The sequence below is a fragment of the Erigeron canadensis genome, chromosome 6 (genome assembly GCF_010389155.1).
Source record: "Erigeron canadensis isolate Cc75 chromosome 6, C_canadensis_v1, whole genome shotgun sequence".
Taxonomy (NCBI): domain Eukaryota; kingdom Viridiplantae; phylum Streptophyta; class Magnoliopsida; order Asterales; family Asteraceae; genus Erigeron; species Erigeron canadensis.
Window position 1 is genome coordinate 4,578,673 of NC_057766.1, and position 21,528 is coordinate 4,600,200.

Here is a 21,528-nt window from a genome sequence, read left to right on the forward strand (position 1 = left end):
AGCTTGTTTTTTTTAACTTTTTTCTTTTTTTCACTTTTTTCATTCTCTCTTTAATTAATTCCATATAAAAATTTTTAAAAAAATTTAAAAATGTTTTTTTGTAAAGGGCGTAGCCCGTAAGCTATAGGCGAAGCCTCTCAGTCTATGGCGGATCCATATATCACCCCATCACCAATCACCCCTATGACCTATCACCCTCTATGACCTATCACTCTCACCAGCTACCCCTTATAAATATCCTTAAGGGTGAAGCCCGTACCGTACCCTTACATGTATAACTCATTAACTCGGGTTAAAAAAAAATAATTTTATTAAAATTTTTTTTTTATGGATAAAGTTAATTAAAGAAAAAATAAAAAAGGTGAAAAAATGAAGAAAAAAAAGAAGCTAAAAATAATATTAAAAAAAACAGATCTTCTCTCCTTAATCTCTCTATATCTCTACCCCCCCCCCCCCCCTCTCTCTCTGTATATATACACATTAGCATAATATCTGTGAGTTTTGTCAGTATATTTAAAAAACGATACTAGTAATTAACTGGTGATGATGGTGACAGCTACATGTATGTGTGGGAGAAGTACTTGTAATGGGTATCAAAAATGTGTTACGATTTGAATAAGGCATTGTTAGCAGAGGGGCATTATTAAAACTTTAATTTTAGATGTTTAAAAACAGTTAATAATGTTGAGAGGTATTTTTGAATTATTTAAAACTTTTTGAAAAAAGATAATAGGAGGTTAAATGATTATATATATTAATATATATATTATATATATATATATATCTATATAAATATTAAAACAGTAGTTAACTGAGCGATTTTAGAGCCTCTTCAACTAAAAGAATTATTCACACATTGTCACATAGGATTTTATCCTATGTGTCATCTCCATACATATTTTTGACACATATATATATAATATAATATAATATAATATAATATAATATATTTAACAAATTTTAAATGTTGGTAAGATATTCAAATCTATTCACTATGATTAATAATTATATTGGCATATCTTGAGTTTATATTGCGTGAACTTTAGTAAAGTAAATCATGGTAAATGGCCTTTTAATAATAACTAAGATATATAAACATCGAAGAATTTTTTAGATGAACACGGAAGATGCATCTATGATATTAAGATTAAATATTTTATATTTTTGCTCACATATCTATGTTTACACAAATATATAAGTTTTTATATTGCTTTCTTAATTATTCAAATTGTATGTAATCAGGTTTTTATATTTTATATATTTTTCATGCAAAATAGTTTACTATATTGGTATGAATTGGTTGTATATATAAAATATAGACATCAAAAACCATGCTTCTTGGATGTTTTTCGGAGCATTGACATATAGTTGGAGGTTCAATGTGTTTATATAAAGTTGTGTTCTTGAAATTGGTGGGTTTATTTATATCATCTTCCTTTCTTTTTTCTTATACGCAGTTCTTTTTTAAGGGATGAAGATGTCGATTTTAACATAAATAATGGATATTAACAATAAATAGACATAAAAGATGGAGATATTTGATGAATATATATATTTTTTGAAGCATCACTTTAAAAAAAATGGATACACTCATTTTTGCGAGTAATTGATGTGAAATTTTTTCTTTATAATTTTTTTTATTTAGTTGATTGTTCTATTCCTTTACATTGTAAATTGTAAAAGTAAGGCTCAATTTTTTTATTATTATTTTTTTTATTTCTATTCACGTAGCTACAAAAATAAACAACACGTTCAAACTATATATTAAAAATCAATTCAACAGTCACGCATCGCGTGGGTAAAAAACCTTGTATATATATATATACTAGGATTTTTTTACCCACACGATGTGCAGCTGCTTCAAAAAGGTGCTCAATAAAGTGAGATTTGAGTTAAACTTGCTTAAAAAAACATTTAATGAAACGCTTGATATATGAACAAATGAGTTAATGGAATGAATCAATAATGATCGTAAAAAACATATGGACGAACAATCTATTTAGTTTCACTTAATTAAATTAGCAATAACGTATTCATTATCCAATCATTAAACTAATTGTTATATACACTTGTTTTGAACTAACTCTTCGTCTACCATCACAATATTTTTCTCATCATCACAATGAAAAAAAATGTATTGTTAAAAAACAAAAGAAAAAAGAGATTATATTAACCATTATCATAAAATTCAAAAAAAAATAAAAGAATTAAACAAAAAATTGTACATAATTTTCATAGTGATATGAACGAAAGAATTAACATAACTCTTTCAGAAAGTTATGATATTATACAAAGCTCTAAACTCATATAAGATGAATATAATTTAGTGGTGATAAAAAAACTTATAAACTCTAAATATTGCCACTAATGATTAATGCGATGAGAGTTTCAACTAACCAACGGCCTGAGCAAACTTTCATATAATCACCATAGAAAAAAACGAAAGAAACCTCATATAAATGTTGAATAAAAAAGATAATGAAATATCATTAGGTATAAACGTGATTTTTTAAACTAAAGAGAATATATCATTTTATCTAATGAGAAGAGCTTAGATTCTTACAATATATATATTTATTTATTTATTTTAACATATATACGTTCATTTGTTTTCTAAATATATAGTTTATTTAAAGAAAAATATGGAGTTGACACATAGGATAAAATCTTATGTGGCAATTTTTTAAATTAATTTTAGATTACAAGAGGGGCTTTAAAATGTTTGGTTAACTATTGTTTTATAAGAGTTATAGACAGATATATTCTAAAACATTAAAAGAGAACAAATAAGTTGATGGAAAAGCAAAAGGAATGAATACTTGTGTTAAAGAAAATTTAATTATATATATTTGTCTTTTCCTTTTAACAAAAAGTTATGTGATATATTGTTGAATATAATTTAAACACTTTTATAATTATTCCTTTACCTAATAATAGTCATTTCTTGACTACTTTTCACCCTTTATTTACGTATCAACAAATATATATATGGAAACCAGAATCGTTGGTGCAACTATATGTGTTTATTTGTCTTTGTGTATGCGTTTTTGTGATATACTTTTATATCTCAATCACGTATGAAGTGTGTCTGCTTTGATCCTTTTTGTTCTCCTATTCTACTTTACATACAACTAGCTAATTAATTCGAGTTCAACTCAAATATTTTAAACAAAATTTGTAAATACATGTCTATTATCAATGTTATTATAATATAAAGAAAAGATTTAACCTTTATTACATCATTAAAAAATGTTATCGTATATTAGGCTTGATAGTTTTAAGAACTTTCTAATGAAAGGACTAAAATTTAAATTTTAAAAGATGATGTCATAAATTAGAAAATATAGATATCGCCACAATAGATTTGTTTATGTTTACGGCTGATCTATTTTTAAACTATTTCAAATAATTCTACATTACCGTATACTAGATATTGAACCCAAGTAGAGTCAATAACATCTATCATCAATTAAATAAACTTCACATTGGATACAATTTGTTTATGTAGTTGTGTTTTTATAAAAAATTCCATATTAAATATTCAATGTATTGAAATGTAACTTGTTATAACAACACGGTATAATATATTTTTTTCGAACATTCAATCGGTATGCGACATCAAAGAAACCTCACCGTATAATGGTGAAGCCTTGCACGTACCCTAGACAACGAGATGTTGATCATGGGTCGTTACAAGTATACGGGGGAAAAACCCCAAGACTTGTCATCCCTAAGGATCGAATTCAAGACCTTGGGTAAAACTTGTGATGTCTTTAACCAGTTGAACTAGTCATCATTGGCGACAGGGTATAATATAAACAACGATAAATTATACATCTCATCATAAAAGATGGTGATATAGTGTACGTACTTTGGATTACTAAGATTTAGATTATAAAAGTGATTCATGAAAAATTCACAGACTTGCCACTGTAAAAAATTACTCAATATACTTATGAAAAATTAAAGAATGTACATATTTGCTAGTTGAGCTCACTTCATATACATTAAAAGATGTATTTCTCTATATAACTAAGAGATGATAGTTTTTTTTTTTCCTATGTGACACTTATCTTTTTGTGCCAACTAGGAATTTTGCTTATGTGTCATTTTATGGCAATTTTAATTTTTTTCTCAAATATATTTAAATCTATAATTTCTAATGCTTATGATGTTGTAATTATGAGAATATTTCAATGTGCTTATACGGTCGCATATTTATGAACCATTAGGATCACACACATAGAACGAGGAGGATTTAATTGAAATTCATAAATAACAAGGAATTCATTGGAAATGAATTTAACTAAAAGTTTCCAAAAATAGATTCGGAAATGATTCGCGGGTCGGAAATGCGAGTCGGGTCGAAAGCGGGATCGGACATCAAGCACCATGAGTTGACCATGCAAGGGAGAAGGAGAGAGAAGGAAACTTGTTTCCTTATCTCACATTGATTCAAAGAAGGAAACCTAAGGGTTTTCTATGCTTGTACAAAGAACCCTTATTCCTTTTTGAATCCTTGCACCAAAAACCCTCTCTTTTCTCTCCTTCTTTTCGTGTGGAGTTCGACACCATCAAGGGTGGAGAGTACCACATTCTAGTTATTTTTCCGGTGGGCTTTTGTATAACGTTAAGTTATAGCTGGCACTTAATTAAGTGCCGAAGATCCGTTCACGTGTACGAGTCTTTTGAGGGGAGGAATTTCGGGTCCTTTTTCGTGGAAAGTAGCTTACGTTATTTTTTCTTAAGAATAACGTCTCCGGGAGGTCGTCTAAGAGGTTAGTAGTTCTTCTATTTATTTATTTGTTTAGTTACTATATGCATGCGCGATAGATCTTGGCTAGGGAATTAAATTGTATTAATTGTTTTATTACTTGCTTCCGCTATTAGTAATTAACTATGTTAGTTACATGTTCATTAATTATGTTTTAGATAAATTAATTTGTATTTAAATAATTAAACGCTTCTTTGATTATTTACGATTTAAACCCTACACTTATAAAAGGTTTTAAAACATAACCCTTGATTAATGAACTATGTTTATTCATGGTATAAACATCAGTTTGGTTAATAAAATCCCAACATATGTGACGCTTGATTCGCCACGTTATCATTTTCTTACGTGGCGTTCATACATGGACATTTGTTTTTATCAATTTTAAATAGCAAATAAAAAAGCCAAAGAGAAGCTTAGAACTCATGACCTCTAACTTCTAATATTATGCACAAACCACTTGATTTAACTTAATATTTGTTTATTTTTTGGAAACTACGCTAGACATTTAGTAAATATTAAAACTAATTATAGACATTGATAATATAAGTGTCGACCTTTGTAACTTATTTATTTGTGTTTAGCTATCTTTGTACAATGAGATATAATTTACTTTTATATAATATAAAACATATTATATTGATAATTACATATAGTAATTTACTAACCGATTATTTTGTAAGATACATATTTTCTTATTTTAATCTACCTTTGTAAAATATCAATGTCAAGTTACATATTTATTTTATCAATTTCGCATACATATTTTGATATTTGCTTTATATTTTCTCTGTTCACTTTTATACCTCCTTCCTTAATTTTCTTTTCTAAAATCTATTTTATGTTTCTTTCCGATTTTACATACATAATAAGAGTATAATATCATTAAGAATCCGTTTAAACCTTATTGTAAAATTTTTGGGTAAAATGATACAATCAACTTTCATAAAGTGTTAAATCTGAATTTCTTTTATTACATTTATTTGGTCTGATATATAACTAGATTTTAGACCAGTGTCATATATACGGGTTTTATAAGATTATTAATATAAGAATTAATATATGAAACAAAAAAATACTTATACATTAAATATAAAAATATATTTAAAAAGGAAATTGAGATATTTAAATATAAATACTGAATGATAAATCATATCAAATTCTTTCAGAGAAACAATATCACCTTGATTGCATAATTGACCGAGTTCTCATTGATGTTTTGTAAAAAAATAATTTAATTTTCGTGAGCCATGATTATTAATTGAGATAAAATTATGTCTCAGCGAGATAATAGGTTTTTTACTACCAATCATGAGTTTCATCTCAGACATACGATAAAAAAATAACAGCTATATTTTAATAGAAAATATAGCAATATTACAATTAATAACAATAATATTACAATTAATTTGTTAATAGTTTTTAGTATAAAATAAAATATTGATATAAATATGTAATCTCACTAACTTTTATTATTAGATAGACATTATAATAAAGTATTAATCATTTTTAAATTTGGTTAAAAGTATAAATTGGTAATGAAAAACAAAAAAATATAAATTACTTTAAGCATGTGTTGATTTAATTAATTTTAAGAAATTAAGAGTTGTGATTGGTCAATTGAGGTTAGATCAGTTGCCTTTTAGTATATATTAAGATTAAGATTCGATTTATCATTTGATAAGATAATGCTCGTAATAAATAATTAATAATTATTTTTATTTATGGTGTTCCTGTATGTATAATCTAGTTTATAATACCTTCTGCGTTACTATGAACAATAAAATAGATAATAACTTTAGCTTCGAATAACCTTTGAGAAATTGCAAATGCTCTGTTTGCAATAGCATCCCATCATTAAAATATCTGGCTTTTGATTTTGATCATTTTATAACAGCTGGCATATAAATATTTATCTTTTAGTTATCTTAATACAGTACTTTTATTACTAAATTAGGCCTATCAATTCAATGTTTTGGTCATTTTTACTAATATTTAATTACTAAGCTTGGAAAAAATGTCATCGGGAAGCCAACCGACTGTACTACCCTTCTGTATCATAAAGTTTATTCTCATCCCACTTTATATAATACAAATGATCTTTTTTTAAATACAGTATATATGTCTTTTTTTAATACAAATGATGTTGGCTATATATTTAATGAGAAATAACCCTCTATAGTTCCATGTATACGATCTAAAATGTTAAGAAATCTCAATGAACAACTTTCAAATATATCACATAGATGACTCTATTACAATAATTTTAACAAATCTAATCAGGGTATTTTCATGACTATTTTTGACGTTAGTCTTAAAATGTTTATCTTCAACGATTTTAAACTTATAATTTCTTTTAAAAAAACAAAACGTTAGTCACAAAGCTACATTGGAAGTAGTTTTTAACACCTTAACTTCTAACCCCTTTCATGAGAACAAAAGATATGTAGTTTGTTACACTCTACTGAAAGCTTAAACACAAAGATATGTACGAGTAATCAACTTTGAGTCAAACTCTCATTAAGGCTTCAACTCATGATGAAATTTTCGTACAAAATTGGGTGTCATTTTGAAACATTCTAATCTTGTAGTAAGTAGAATTCTTTAATGTTCACCAATAGAAAATGTTGAAAAGTTATTTTGGAAAAAATTACAACATATATAACTTTTTTCACCACCAACCACCATACTCCATAAACTTAAGTGTTACATTTATTAATATATATTATATTAGCATAAAGACAATAAAAAGTAGTAAATATTCAACAAAAATTACCTCCATTAAACAATTATACGTTTTTCTAGGAGTACACAAGATTTTGTCCATACCAGTAGACCATGACGTCACCTTTCCTCTTTTTCTGCATAAAATCTCATCTTGTTTGCCTCACTTAACTCACACCTAAACATGGCTTCTCTTTATCTTTTTCTCTCCCTTATCACCCTTTTCCTAACCACCACGGCGGCATCCACCGCCACTCTCGACGTTACTTCCGCCGTACAAAAAACCCTCGACATCCTTGACCCGACCATTACGCCATCATCATTGCAAACACATGAATCACAAACAGACATCAAAACAGGCCTGTTGTCTTTTACGCTCCATCCTAGATCCTCTCTCCACCACCACAAACACAACGATTACGAGTCGTTAACTCGTACCCGGCTCGCGCGTGACACGCACCGAGTCGACTCACTTGTCAACAAACTCAACTTTGTACTTTCTGGTACTAACAAGTCCGAAATGAAACCAGTCGTTACAACGACTGAAGTAACGACTGATTCCATATTTCGGGCTCAAGATTTATCCTCCCCAGTTACCTCGGGAATTTCCCAAGGTAGTGGGGAGTATTTTGCTAGAGTTGGGTTGGGGACACCACCCCAACAATATTACATGGTTATTGACACTGGAAGCGATATAAATTGGCTCCAGTGTCAACCATGTAATGATTGTTATCAACAAACCGACCCGGTTTTTAATCCGTCCGCTTCGACTTCTTACAACGCCTTACCTTGTGGGTCCCAACAATGTTCTGCTTTAGAAGTCACTGCTTGTCGTAGCAATGTTTGTTTGTACCAGGTTTCCTATGGTGACGGGTCGTTTACAGTAGGTGATTTTGTAACTGAAACAGTGTCGTTTGGAAAATCCGGGTCGGTTCCTCGGGTCGCTATGGGTTGTGGCCATGATAATGAAGGATTGTTTGTTGGGGCTGGAGGGCTATTAGCCCTCGGTGGTGGGCCGTTGTCGTTGCCTTCACAGATCAAGGCGACGTCGTTTTCGTACTGTCTCGTGGACCGAGACTCGAAAACAGCGTCCACTTTGGAATTTAATTCCGCGGCACCAGCGAATTCCGTGACAGCTCCGTTGTTACGGAACCCGCGGGTGAAGACGTATTTGTATGTCGGAATGACGGGGATAACGGTTGGTGGACGAGCGTTATCCATCCCGCCGTCGATATTTGCCGTAGATGATTCCGGCCGAGGCGGAGCGATTGTCGACTCCGGCACGGCAGTTACTCGCTTGCAGAGTCAAGCGTATGCTGCATTAAAAGACGCTTTCACTCGGCAAGCGAGGAACTTAAAACCCACCGACGGGTTTTCGCTATTCGACACATGTTACGACTTTTCGCAACTGACTCGAGTGGCGGTGCCGACGGTGGGTTTTACGTTCGCTGGAGGGAAATCTTTGGCCTTAAAACCTTCGAATTATTTGATTCCGGTGGATTCACGTGGGAAGTTTTGTTTGGCGTTTGCACCGACGGATTCGTCACTGTCGATAATCGGTAATGTCCAGCAGCAAGGGACACGTGTCGGTTACGATTTGACCAAACAAGTCGTTACTTTTTCACCTAATAATTGTTAGAGAGTTTTAATTTACTAGATAAGAAAAAAAAAATCATTTAATTATGATAATATGTGTAACTTTAATGATCCAGTACCATAATAGATAAAACGTTATTATTGGATTTTGATGGAAATGTCTGGTTGTATATTTATTTGTATCATTTAAAATCTATTAATTATAGTTTAATGCTTTTTAATTGTAACATCATGTATGTTTTTTCGCTTTATTGATTAACATAAATGACCAGATATATTTTCAAGGAAAAGTTGAGATAAAATAGGCCTTGTGTAAAAAATAATAATGATAATTAGGATCACACAAACTGAATTGTAATTGAGATCGTATTTTATTTGATTTTATTTGTTATTGTTATTTTTAAGAAAATGCTAAATGAAGCTCTTAGGGTTTCATTTAACGTGTATAAAAAGATTAGGGTTTCACTTAACGTGTATAAAAAGATTGTACAGTTTTATATTAAATGTCGGCCTTTGATTTTTATGGTAAGTGTAAAACTAATTAATGCATCTTAACGAAAATTCACTTGGCTTTTTTAGCAAAACCTTTATTTTATTAATTTCCATTTCTAAGAAAAGAATTTTTTATTCAAGTTTTGGTGATTAGCTTTCCCACTTGCAAGTCCGAATTTGTAAGAGTAACGAGCATGGTACCCGCGTAATGCGGCTGCGTTAACGGGGATGACGGTTTTGTGTTGTCGGTGATGGTATTATTGGTGGTGGTGGCGGTGTCAAATGGTGTAGGATTGTGGGTTGATGTAAAGGTGATAGTGAAAATATTTTAGAAGATAAGGATTGAAGTATAAATTAATTCATTAAAAATATAAAATGTCCAAGTCTATTTTTAATATTTCAAAAATAGAACTATTAAAAATAAAAATAGGTTTTTATTTTATAAAGTAATAAAGATAACATGTGAATTTTGATCGAGTGGTACAAAACTACAAATGCTAATTAATGTGACAAACCAATTATACATTTTTTCCCCATTATTAGTCGTGGAAAATAATGTTGGGAAGATGAGGCCAAACATTTCATTTAATGAATTAAAATTTTCATTTAATGAACTTTAAAATTCTCAACAACTCAAATAGATTTTTTTGATCTATGTGATGTGTATATAATTATAAACCTTCATAAATATAAATACAATACACGATAGTTGTATGTGTGTATTAACGGACTAACCATGATGTGAAATTTATTAAAATATTCACAATAATAAACACGATAATGCATATACATACATGTATTGACAAATGCATAGTGCTATAACTAATTTAACAACTCAAAGTTATATGCAAGGAATAAAATAAAATATGAGTCAAATTAATTACGAACTTAATGATTATAGCTTGTCTATATATAATATATTGTTCAACATATTGTATTGTATATATTGTACAGAATATATGTGATTAATAATTCAGAAATAGATATTGCCTTAAGATGATGTGGCTATTTTTCTCTTCAAATATTAATGGAATAAAAGAAGATAAAATAATTATTATATCTCATCTGCTCATTTAAAGACGACTTATAAACAAGAGTTTTAGGTTCCTGAAAGAAGTGGTTTTGCATGGTAATATTATATTAATATGATCAATATCAAAGAGTATTAGTTAAGCACCGATATAATGTCTGGTTAAGTTTTTAACATGTGACACAGAATATATAGATTGAGCAAAACAAAAACTCTCTTGTAATTTATGAGTTGCAAAAGTAGTTAAAGTACCATAATATATTTGACTTTCAATCTTTTATGTATCATCATCATTTTCTCCTTAAGATGCGCAACTTACACTCCTTTAGAAAGTACTTAAACATTTGTCCTAGCTAATTTATATATTATTTTTCTTTTTGGTTTTTGATATTATAATAATCATAGAACTAAAACTTGTGATTGATATTAAAAATAGAAGAAATTTCATTTCAAAAAGATAAAATCGTCTCTTTCTAGTCGATGTTATATAGGTCAAAGTGTTAAACTCTATATGGTTAAAAACAGGACAGATTTCATTTCTATCACATGGAGCGCAATGGAAATCATTTGGCTCGTATCTTAATATAATAACAACCGTACATAATCCCAAAAATTATTATAGGACAAATCCCTCGGCGCCCTCATTCAAGTCAAATGCGCCTAATAAATAAAGGGATTAAGGCGTAGACGAAGTTTTTTTTAGACCGATGAATTAGAAGGTATAAGAGCCGGGCTAGCTAGGTAAGGCACATAATTGTATATGATACACAAAAAATTTAACGAGTTAATGTTACTTTGCATAGCAATTGTAACTCTGTGTACTCTATGCATTGTAATCGTTGTCTAAATCATCAATCAATATGTTCTCGAGACATACATATGTATTGTGAAGTAAAACATGCATTTCTATCTTCTAGGGACATATTTTTTGAACAGCAACAATTGATATATTTATTAAAAAAAAAATCAACAAGATGTCGAAAATTAAAAAATTATATCAAATGTGACTGGGTTTAACAAGTCTTTATCATATACAACACTATTATTTGTATTGTAAGTCACTAAGTTGCGTACACTTTATAGCTAGTATTCTACTTGAAATTGTTGTTTATAGTCATAAATTTTATTATAGTGTATATGTTACCTTAAATATCTTTTAATCATCTGATTTAACTATTAAGTATATATTATATTTAGTAGATTAATATCTTTTATATATTTAGTAGATTATAGTTTTCTAATAATTAGTTGTCTTTACTTGATGAACAAGTTGTACATTGGCTATATAAAGTCTTTCAAATCCGCTCCAGCGAGCAAATTGTTCTTAAAAAAAAAAAAAACCATCGGCATATCCCTAAAACTTGAATTTTATCTTCCGTCTTTTTCGATCCATACATCAAGTCGTGGATTATAGTCTAAATAAACTAGATTTTAGACCCGTGTCCAACACTGGACACGAGACTTACGACATTATTAATATTAGATATTAATACATATAACTCATTAAAGCTTATAAGTTCAATGTTGAAGATATAAGTAGATACTAAATGTTTAATTCAAATGTCAAGAATGTTAAGCTAATATAAGGAAAACTAATGTAATAAAAGAACATTGGAAACATATACCCTCCTTCAGCATTTGAAAGAATTCTTTATAGATGAAATTTGTTGTAGTGTTTTTTGGTCTTCTCATCTTTGTCACAATTTAACACTTTAAAGCCCTTCTCTAGTTAACTCAAGATACTGTAATGTACAATTGTTCGTGTGTGAAAACTGGGCTTTGTAGATAGAAACCAATATTATTAACATTGTAATAATAATTATTTTAGTTATTTGTTTTTTATTAATTAAATAAAATTATGTAAAAAAATCAAATAATAGTTTTACTTTATTTTAGTATATATTAAAATAAAATAGAATTAAAATAGTACAATTATTATTAAGATGTTAATATATTTACATTAAGTTTAATGTATTTTTAATTAGTTATGTGTGTATATATATATATGATTGAACATATTATTGGATATATATTAGCTATTATTATTTATTTATTGTATTAAAATTATTGGGTAAAAAGTGTAAATTCGTGATGGAAAACAAAAAAGTGTAAATTAAAAAGTGTAAATTCGTGATGGAAAACAAAAAAGTGTAAATTAAAGTCAAAATTGAAAACAAAAGTCAACATTAAGAAATCGAGAGATGTGATTGGTCAATAAATTATTAGAGCAACTGTGTTTTAGTATAATAAAAGATTATTAAAGTCCATCCGTTTCTGTTTTCGTTGAAATTATTCATAGTAAAAAGCAATCGGCAACATCTCTTTTGTAGCCACCATGACAATTTATGTATTCAAGCTAGCCCACCGTTCAATCTATTTGTTTACATAAACCCCATTCATCATCATCCTTTCGCATTCTTCAATTCGATTTAAGCTCATACCGTAATGATCGGTTTCAATTTTTTTTTTCTCTATGACCATACCGTAGTAGCCGGGTTTCAGTTCATATTGCTTCAACGAGCAACTTCATCCATTGCCGATACCGTAGTGGTCGGTTTAATTTCTTTTTCTTATGCTCATACCGTAGTGGCCGGTTAATTTTTTTTCTCAGCCCATACCGTAGTGGTCGGTTTCATTAATCAAAAGCTCTAACGAGCAATTTCATTCATCAGCCCATACCGTAATGACCGGTTTTACTGCCTTCCAATAATGTGTAGCAACCTTTTTTTTTCCCTCTTTGCCCATACCGTAGTAGCCGGTTTAACTTATTTTTTTTTCTTATGCCCATACCGTAGTGGCCGGTTAATTTTTTTTATCAGCCCATACCGTAGTGGTTGGTTTCATTAATCAAAAGCTCCAACGAGCAATTTCATTCATAAGCCCATATCGTAGAGGCCGGTTTCAATTCGTACTTTTTTTTTTCTCTTTTTGCTCCATCGAGCAACCTATTAGTTTTTTTTCTTTTTGCTCCAACGAGCAACCTGTTTTATTTTTATTTTTTCCATCAAATTTTTAGTACCTCACTCGGCTTCTTCGCTACCTCAAAATAAACCCGGTAGTCAACGCTCAATGTTTCAAGTTCAAGTCCAAGATTGCGGGGGCATATTAAGTATATATTATATTTAGTAGATTAATATCTTTTATATATTTAGTAGATTATAGTTTCCTAATAATTAGTTGTCTTTAATTGATGAACAAGTTGTATATTGGCTATATAAAGCCTTTCATTATATCAATAATATCAAGAACAATTTACATCACAATATTAACGACCCTTGGACATATTGGTAAATTTCTGAGCGAGGGAATTGACTATGATCACATGGCTTGTAAAAAAAAAAATAGTGCCCCGTTTTCGAAAGGAAAGTGATAAATGTACCACCACAAGTAGTTAATCTACCACACATACGCAACAACAACTTGTACTGTATGCTGGAAATCTTGTATTTTGTGGTAGATTAATAAAAAATGATGGTACTATTATCATTTTTCTTTTCGAAATGGAGAACATGCGCCGTGATCTAATCAAGAAATGGACATATTGGACTCACTTTCCATCGTACTACTTGATATATTTTGCAATCTTTTCCTTCTTCATGACTTGACAATCTTAATAATTGATAGTACGTAAATATTTTGACCATTTAAAGTTCTCTATCATAAACGTTGATCTCATCGATCTATAAAGTTGTAATAACAATTTATGAGACTGATTAAGCTTAAAAATCTTATTCTTCTATTCGTTCTCTCTCTTAATATTGAATTTAATCCTTCATATATATGTTTCAACAATTGATTTAGACTGGTTTATCAATTACTATAACCCGGCCTATTTAACGTTTTTCTCCGTATCATTTTACAATCCCAAAACTAAAGTGACAAATAGGCAATCTACCTCCCATCGATATTCGATGTGTACATTCTTACAATAGGACCCGTAGAGTTTTACTCGAACTAGAGGATTGGCCCATTAAATATAACGAATGGAAAGTCTCCGTATTCTTTAACTTTCCCACCTAACCAGAGTCTCTAAAAGCTAATCGCATGTTTTATACACAAACAATTATTATTATTTATTAGTTACATATGCCACTTAAAAAGTTTATAGATACGAGTATTGTTAAATCATCATAAACATGTCTACAATTCTTCTACACGGGTCATTAATGTAACATTTGTAATTTTTGACTCGTTTGACTTATTAAAAACGATTTAATGCTTTGTTTGACGATTTTTTGACGTGAAAGATACTAGATGAGAGTTGGTAGTCATATTTAATCGATTTTGTGACGTTAAATTAAACTAGAGATGTATTCGGGTGATCCATGGGTCGACCCATGACCCATGAACCAACACTATTGACCCACCCTATCTAAGTCTTCCATCTCATCCATTCATTCATTTCACCCCAACTTTCACTCTTATCTCTCTTTCTCCCTCTCAAGCAAATGCAAGATTTACAATTTCTTGCAAACCCCCCCCCCTCTCTCTCTCTCTCATTAAATCCTCATCGTTAAATGTTTTTGAACTAAATTTTATACAAGAATTAACATCATTAACATCTTCTAAGTATCATATCACAAATTCGGGTTCCTTGGTGCAAGAATTCATCATAAATGGGTCAATTTCGGGTTTGAGCTTCTAGTGGAAGATTTTGGTAAGCAAAATGTTCCTACATCTTTATTTCATGTTTATTATCATGTCATTTAGTAAATCAAGGTTATATTGGGTAAAATTGCAAGTCAAAACCCGAATTAGGGTTTTTATTGAACCAAATGGGTCAAAAACGAGTTTTTTCGCTTGTTCAATGTTACGTGTTAAATTATTGAGTGGGTTAAACTTGAAATCATGTTTGTAATCTAAACTAAGCATCTTGTGGTCAAAATTCGGGTTAATTTCGTTTCAAACCGAAATTTGGGTTTCTATATAATAAAATTAGGTCAAAAAATGATTTTTTTTCCCGAAATTAAAGATGTATGGATCGAATTGGTTGAGAGTTTGTGTTGTATATGTCCCTCTCGACCCTCATGACACCAAAACAGCTTCAATCTATCATCAATCGGTCGAATTTGCTCGAATTAAGGTTTTGAAGTTGAAAGTCAAAGTTGACTTTCAAAGTCAATTGTGTGTTCTTCCTTTTCCTAATACCCAGATCGTTCTTGCTCTCTGTCTAGCGTAAATTAGGCCATTAGGTGCTTAGGTTACGCCCTCCTGCATCTTCGATTTTCACCTTACGCCGATTCTCCTCTGTCTACGCCACATTCTTGAGTTTTGTTGGTGCAATTTCTGTGCACCTATTATTGTCTGATTCAATGCAATTCAGGACAAGAGGCTGCTGTATGAGACATTGTATATGAGACATTATCTATACTACATTGTGTATGAGAGGTTGTGTATGAGATGATGTCTATACTACATTAATCTCTATGAGATGTTATTTATACTACATTGTCTATGCTATAATGTCTATACTACAATGCCTATAAGACATTATTGAAATATACGTGACATGTAGCATACGACCTTAAGCCCAAGCCCATTCATATTATGTGTCAATATATATATGTATTGTTTCAGTTTAAGGGTTTTAGACTAGTTAGAAATCCATTCACGGATCGGGGTAGAGATCTATGCCCCGTGTCCACCATGTAATTCATTATCAAGAGTCGTCTTTTTGATTGTAATCCGTAATCATTAAGATGTATTGTAAACGGATTCGTTATTGTAATCATTCGACTAATGATAAAGGAATTCTTATTGTTTATCTCCTATTCTTATCATATATATGTGTGATTTTGTTAAAAGCCTCAAGAACGGATTCTGGTGGATTTCGCACACATGGATTCGCACACATGGATTTCGCAAATACCACCACCGTACCCTACGTTGCTCCATACTGTATCTTATGCCTTCTAATTTTCTTCTGCCGTAAATTACGCCGGCCACCACCGTACCGTACGGTGGTGGGAATCCTTCTTTTTCCAGTTTTGCTGCTAGTTTCTTTCTTTCTTCATGCTTCGATGTTCAGCCTTGTGGGGATCCTCTTGGCCTCTGTTTGAGTCATGTGCAGAGATGTTGTGTCGTGGGGAAAACCCTAACTAGGTAATGTCGTATAGAAGCATTGCACTGATATATATATCTAAGTATATATAAATTTTTCCAATTCCATTTCTTCTTGGGTTTTCCAGATTGGGCCCATATCTAAGATCATAAGTCATTTTAAAATGCCAAGTAAAGGCTTGTAATATAAAATGTGTATGTATTGATAGGTGGACACGTGTGACAACCATTGGACGATATTATTTGATTATAAACTTCTCTTTTGCCAATCGAGGTGAGTTTCGTAAACTCTCCTTACTCAATTGAGATTCGGGCTGAAAAGTGTACGTGTTTGTTTGATTGTTGCTTAATCGCTTGATTGATTGTTTGGTTGACGTATTAACTTGTTGCTCAGTTAATTATGCTCTCGTTTATGAATACACGTTGTGGTTTGGATAGTTGTACATACATGGAAGACGGATATACTTTCAATTAGTAGATGTGGTGGGAAGGCTGCGGGTGACCCTATATATAAGCATAAATGATTCCTTGAAAGTAGAATCGTATGAAGTGTATGTGCATTGTATTTTTGGGTGATAGAAAATGTTTCGATATGGAACGTGACATAGGATCTTGCATGATAATATTTTCCCCCATAACGTATTATAGATTTGTGATTGTGATAACGAATAAGTCCATGATTGATGGCATAACGATAAGTCCACGATTTTTACGCATTTGAAATATATGTAAGTCGTGCCTAGAACGTATTTTACGCATTTGAAATATATGTAAGTCGTGCCTGGAACATATTTTACGCATTTGAAATATATGTAAGTCGTGCTGGAACGTATTTTAGGCATTTGAGATATATGTAAGTCGTGCCTGAAACGTATTTTACGCATTGTTTATCATGTAAGTCGTGCCGGTTTATCGCGCGTTATTTATTATGTACGTAAGTCGTGCCATTATAACTATGATTGAACGTAAACGTTGACTTGTATTGATTTGTGATAACGTGAAACCTTTTAGGGTTTCCTTGGAACGTGATTAGATATTCTAATCCTAGTATATCGTTAACGGTTATTATCCCGACACTTGTTTCCTTTTACTTGTCCCTACGAACTCACCAACTTTATGTTGACTCGTTTTAGTACACTTTTCAGGTGAACATGTTAGCTCAAAGTCGTATCGGATGATTGTTTGCTTGATTATGCTAGACTTGGACTTGGACTTCTTGGATCTGTGATTCATTTCCCGATAAGGGGTTATGCTTATGTGTGATCCGGATACTTGTATTATTGAATGGTTCGTATGGATTACTTGATCCTTTTGATGCATTTAGATTCACTCTACATAATTTTCATGTCGGGCTGTGCTATTTGTGTAACCCTTATGATTCCGCCTTGTTGGGGTGTTACAATTAATCTGGAACAAATTATATTTTTTGCTCTTAGTTATTAAAACATCATAAAAGTAATTATTTACTGCTAGTAAAAATAATTACTTTTACCATATTGTGTGAGATGATAAATATATCATACTTGCTTATGCAAGGGTCAGGAAAGGTTTTTTTATTCTTTCTAAAGCAAAATACACAAATAACTAATAAGCAAATATGATAGATTTAAAAAAGTACGTGATGTTAAATATCATTTTTATATGAAAAAGGAAGCAGTGGCGGCCCTGAATATTTAAATGTCCCGACCAAACAGAAACAAAAATGTTCCTAACTCTTTACGAATTCAAACATATAAACTCAATTTTAATAAATACTCCCTCCGTCTTATATTAAGTGTCATAGTTTGAATTTTTGAGTATTTTTCTTTCAACTTTGACCGTGAATATCTTTCTTTGTGTTATATAACACTTGATATAACATACATGAATTGATTGAGTTTTGAACGTACTTTTCATTGATATAACTTTTATCAACTAATATATAACATCAAGAAAGATATTTAAGGTCAAAGTCGAAGGAAAAAGACTTGATCAATCAAAATATAACATTTAAAATGGGACGGAGGGAGTAATAACTAACGTTATAATAAGAAAACTATATATTCTCTATATTTAACAAAAGCATAGTATTATAAATATATATTATATATATTAGTTGTTAACTAACTTATGATTTTTTGAAGTTTTTTAATAACAATTTGGTTTATTAGCCCTTTCCAGTTTATAATAATATTATCTCTATCCGTCTCATTAAAGGTGTCATGTTTTGATTTTTCAAAGTCAAACTTTTGCATACTTGATGAAAATTATATGAATTGATTGTATTTTAAAAAAGTTTTCAATGATATAACTTTCATTAAGTTTCATATAACAAAAAAACATATATTTAAGGTCAAAGATTAAAGATTAATACTTTGAATATTTCAAACTTGATACTTCTAATGGGACGGAGGGGGTATATTTCTATCTCTACTACTTTATAAATCATTTACTTTTTTATTCTCTCAAAAAAGTACTTGATATACCCCAATTACCCCTCTCTTTTATCTATTAGTTTGAGTATCATCACTTAATATACTTATAATACCCTTAAAACCCAACCACTCATTTTTCCTCTATATTCTCAAATATCAACCACTCATTTTATATCTCTCTTCCATATATCATTTTATCACATTCTATGACCTATCACCTCACCATCTCACCGCGCAACGCACGAGTATTTTCCCTCGTAATTTTCAAAATCATATGCCTCTACGAAAATATAGTCAGGAATCGGGTTTGTCCCTTGCTAGGTCTCGCCTGAAAGGAAGACGTACAATATTAACGATACGGGTTAGAGAATTCTCAAAAGAAAGGAGTACAAATGGTGGATATCAAGCTATAATGTGAAAGGAGGAAGATTGCCTTAAGTTCTCTCAACTTGACTAGTCAAGTTGGGAGAATCTTGACCCTTAAATGAAAATCAAGAGCCAAGATTCAATGATAATTATTTAATCTTGGTCATTGATTTTTCATCCAAGGGTCAAGATCCTCTTAACGGAGGAATTTGAGGGAATCCCATTCTGATATGAAAAGGGGATAAGGGGGGTGGGTGGAAATTTATGAAGTAAAATTGATGGGAAAGAGGGCCAGGGAGCGTGACTACAGTAGGTCCTACTCGTAAACATGTATAGGCGGCACGGGTATATGGTGTAGTTGTGTGGTGGCGTCCCATTAATTGTCGAGTGTGGGGAAACTTGTTTTTTTCAATTATTCATTTTTAAAATATCATATCATTATAGAAAATATAGTTTACGTCTCCAAAGAAAAGATGAGGCTCTATCAGACTAAACGGAATAAGACGGATAGAGGAACGAATCACACAAATTTCGTCGGTGGGTCGTCTGGAACACCACCCCGTACAGACGATATCCACTTTCAGCGATCTCTACATGTTGCTATAGTTCCCCTATGCTTCTTTTTATTTCTCTTTTTTCCTTCTCTCACCCATTGCTCTTTTTTTTTTTGTTTTTTTATATTTATTTTGGTAAGATATATAAAAATTGTGTACGTATGTTTGCAGGAAATGGGAAATAGCATAATACATATTTGGGCTACTCTACTCCTATCATTTTTTTCCGACAACCCAATCTTAAATGTCACACGGAACATCCGAACATACGGTGCAAGTAGCCATGACAATAGCAATTTTTTTTAGCCTAAGCATAAGACCTAAAGCTCAAATTTTCATTTTTTTGGACTCCATGCTTGGGTCTAATTACTTGCCTATTCCGAGAGTCAGCCTTATAATACTTGTAATTCTAATAATGATATGCTTTTTTATGTGTTGTTATTAGTTTTCAAATAAAATATCATATACCTATCATCTAATTTGATAAATCTATTATAATTGTACATAGTTTGTTATGAAATTTATACGATATGTATATATTTTTGATGCTGGCCCTATTATTGTTTGAAATTAAATAGGAAATGATAAAGTAGTAGTAAGTATGAGTATTACACGGAAATTAATCAAATTATATAGTACTGTAACTGTTAAGCATCTTTTTCTTTGTAGATTTGACGGGAGTGGGTGTTTGGTCGACTTGTTTAACATTTTGCATGTCACACACGTGGCAAATAAATCGTATCACGGGTACAACTAAGGATACAGTCCGTGTGAAATATAATGTCTACGTCCATCCTAACCGATTTTGTCTTTTTATCCTTTCCCTTTTCTTAAGTTGAGAAAACAATTTATTAAATTAAAGTATTGTCCTAAGAATAACTACTTGCGATTTTAGTAATAATCCCATTTCTTATTAGAGTAACTTTATTAGCGAATGTAATGCTTAGTTCACATAATCCAATCTTTTTGAGCTTTTAGACCTTCTAAGTTAACTCATATTTAAAGAAAACCTAATAACCTATCTATCAGAAAATACAACTAACAAATTATTGATAAAACTTGTTCATCTCAAGGATAGAATGATCTTTAAGTGACAAAGTCTTCTATCATTAACCGTACATGCCGACTCAGCTAAGTCAATTGACATTTTTAAAATATTTAAAATAGTAATAACAATTATTATTATTATTATTATTATTATTATTATTATTATTATTATTATTATTATTATTCCATTGGTTTCTTATACATTCATATTTTTAAATATATTTATATTCAAATATGAAATTTTATTTTCAAACCTTGGTATTTTATAGTTTAGGATTATGTGGGATTTTAATTGTAAAGGTTGGTGTATAGAAAAAAAAATAGTGTTGTAAAACTAAAGAAACATAATAATAATAAAGAAGACAAGAATATAAAGAAAATGAAGAATTCTATTATTCATCTCATACAGATGCTCATATTTATGCTTAGTTCATATAATCCAACCTTACTGAGCTTTTAGACGTTCTAAGC

At 30.6% G+C, this 21,528-nt stretch overlaps 1 protein-coding gene and 1 long non-coding RNA gene across 2 annotated transcripts; both read left to right on the forward strand.

The window, feature by feature from the left end:
* Nucleotides 1-7,657: 7,657 nt before the first annotated feature.
* Nucleotides 7,658-9,252, forward strand: LOC122603347 (protein ASPARTIC PROTEASE IN GUARD CELL 1-like). Its single transcript, XM_043776021.1, has one exon. It carries the CDS (start codon nt 7,683-7,685, stop codon nt 9,135-9,137), a length of 1,455 nt encoding a protein of 484 aa, XP_043631956.1. The 5' UTR covers nt 7,658-7,682; the 3' UTR covers nt 9,138-9,252.
* Nucleotides 9,253-19,854: 10,602 nt separating this feature from the next.
* Nucleotides 19,855-20,580, forward strand: LOC122602560. The gene is made up of 2 exons (XR_006324319.1): nt 19,855-20,052; nt 20,182-20,580. It is a non-coding gene; the product is annotated as an uncharacterized LOC122602560 (long non-coding RNA).
* Nucleotides 20,581-21,528: the final 948 nt, after the last annotated feature.

Coding starts and splice junctions, on each gene's coding strand:
- LOC122603347 (XM_043776021.1), top strand. CDS start 7,683: ATGGCTTCTCTTTATCTTTTTCTCTCCCTTATCACCCTTTTCCTAACC.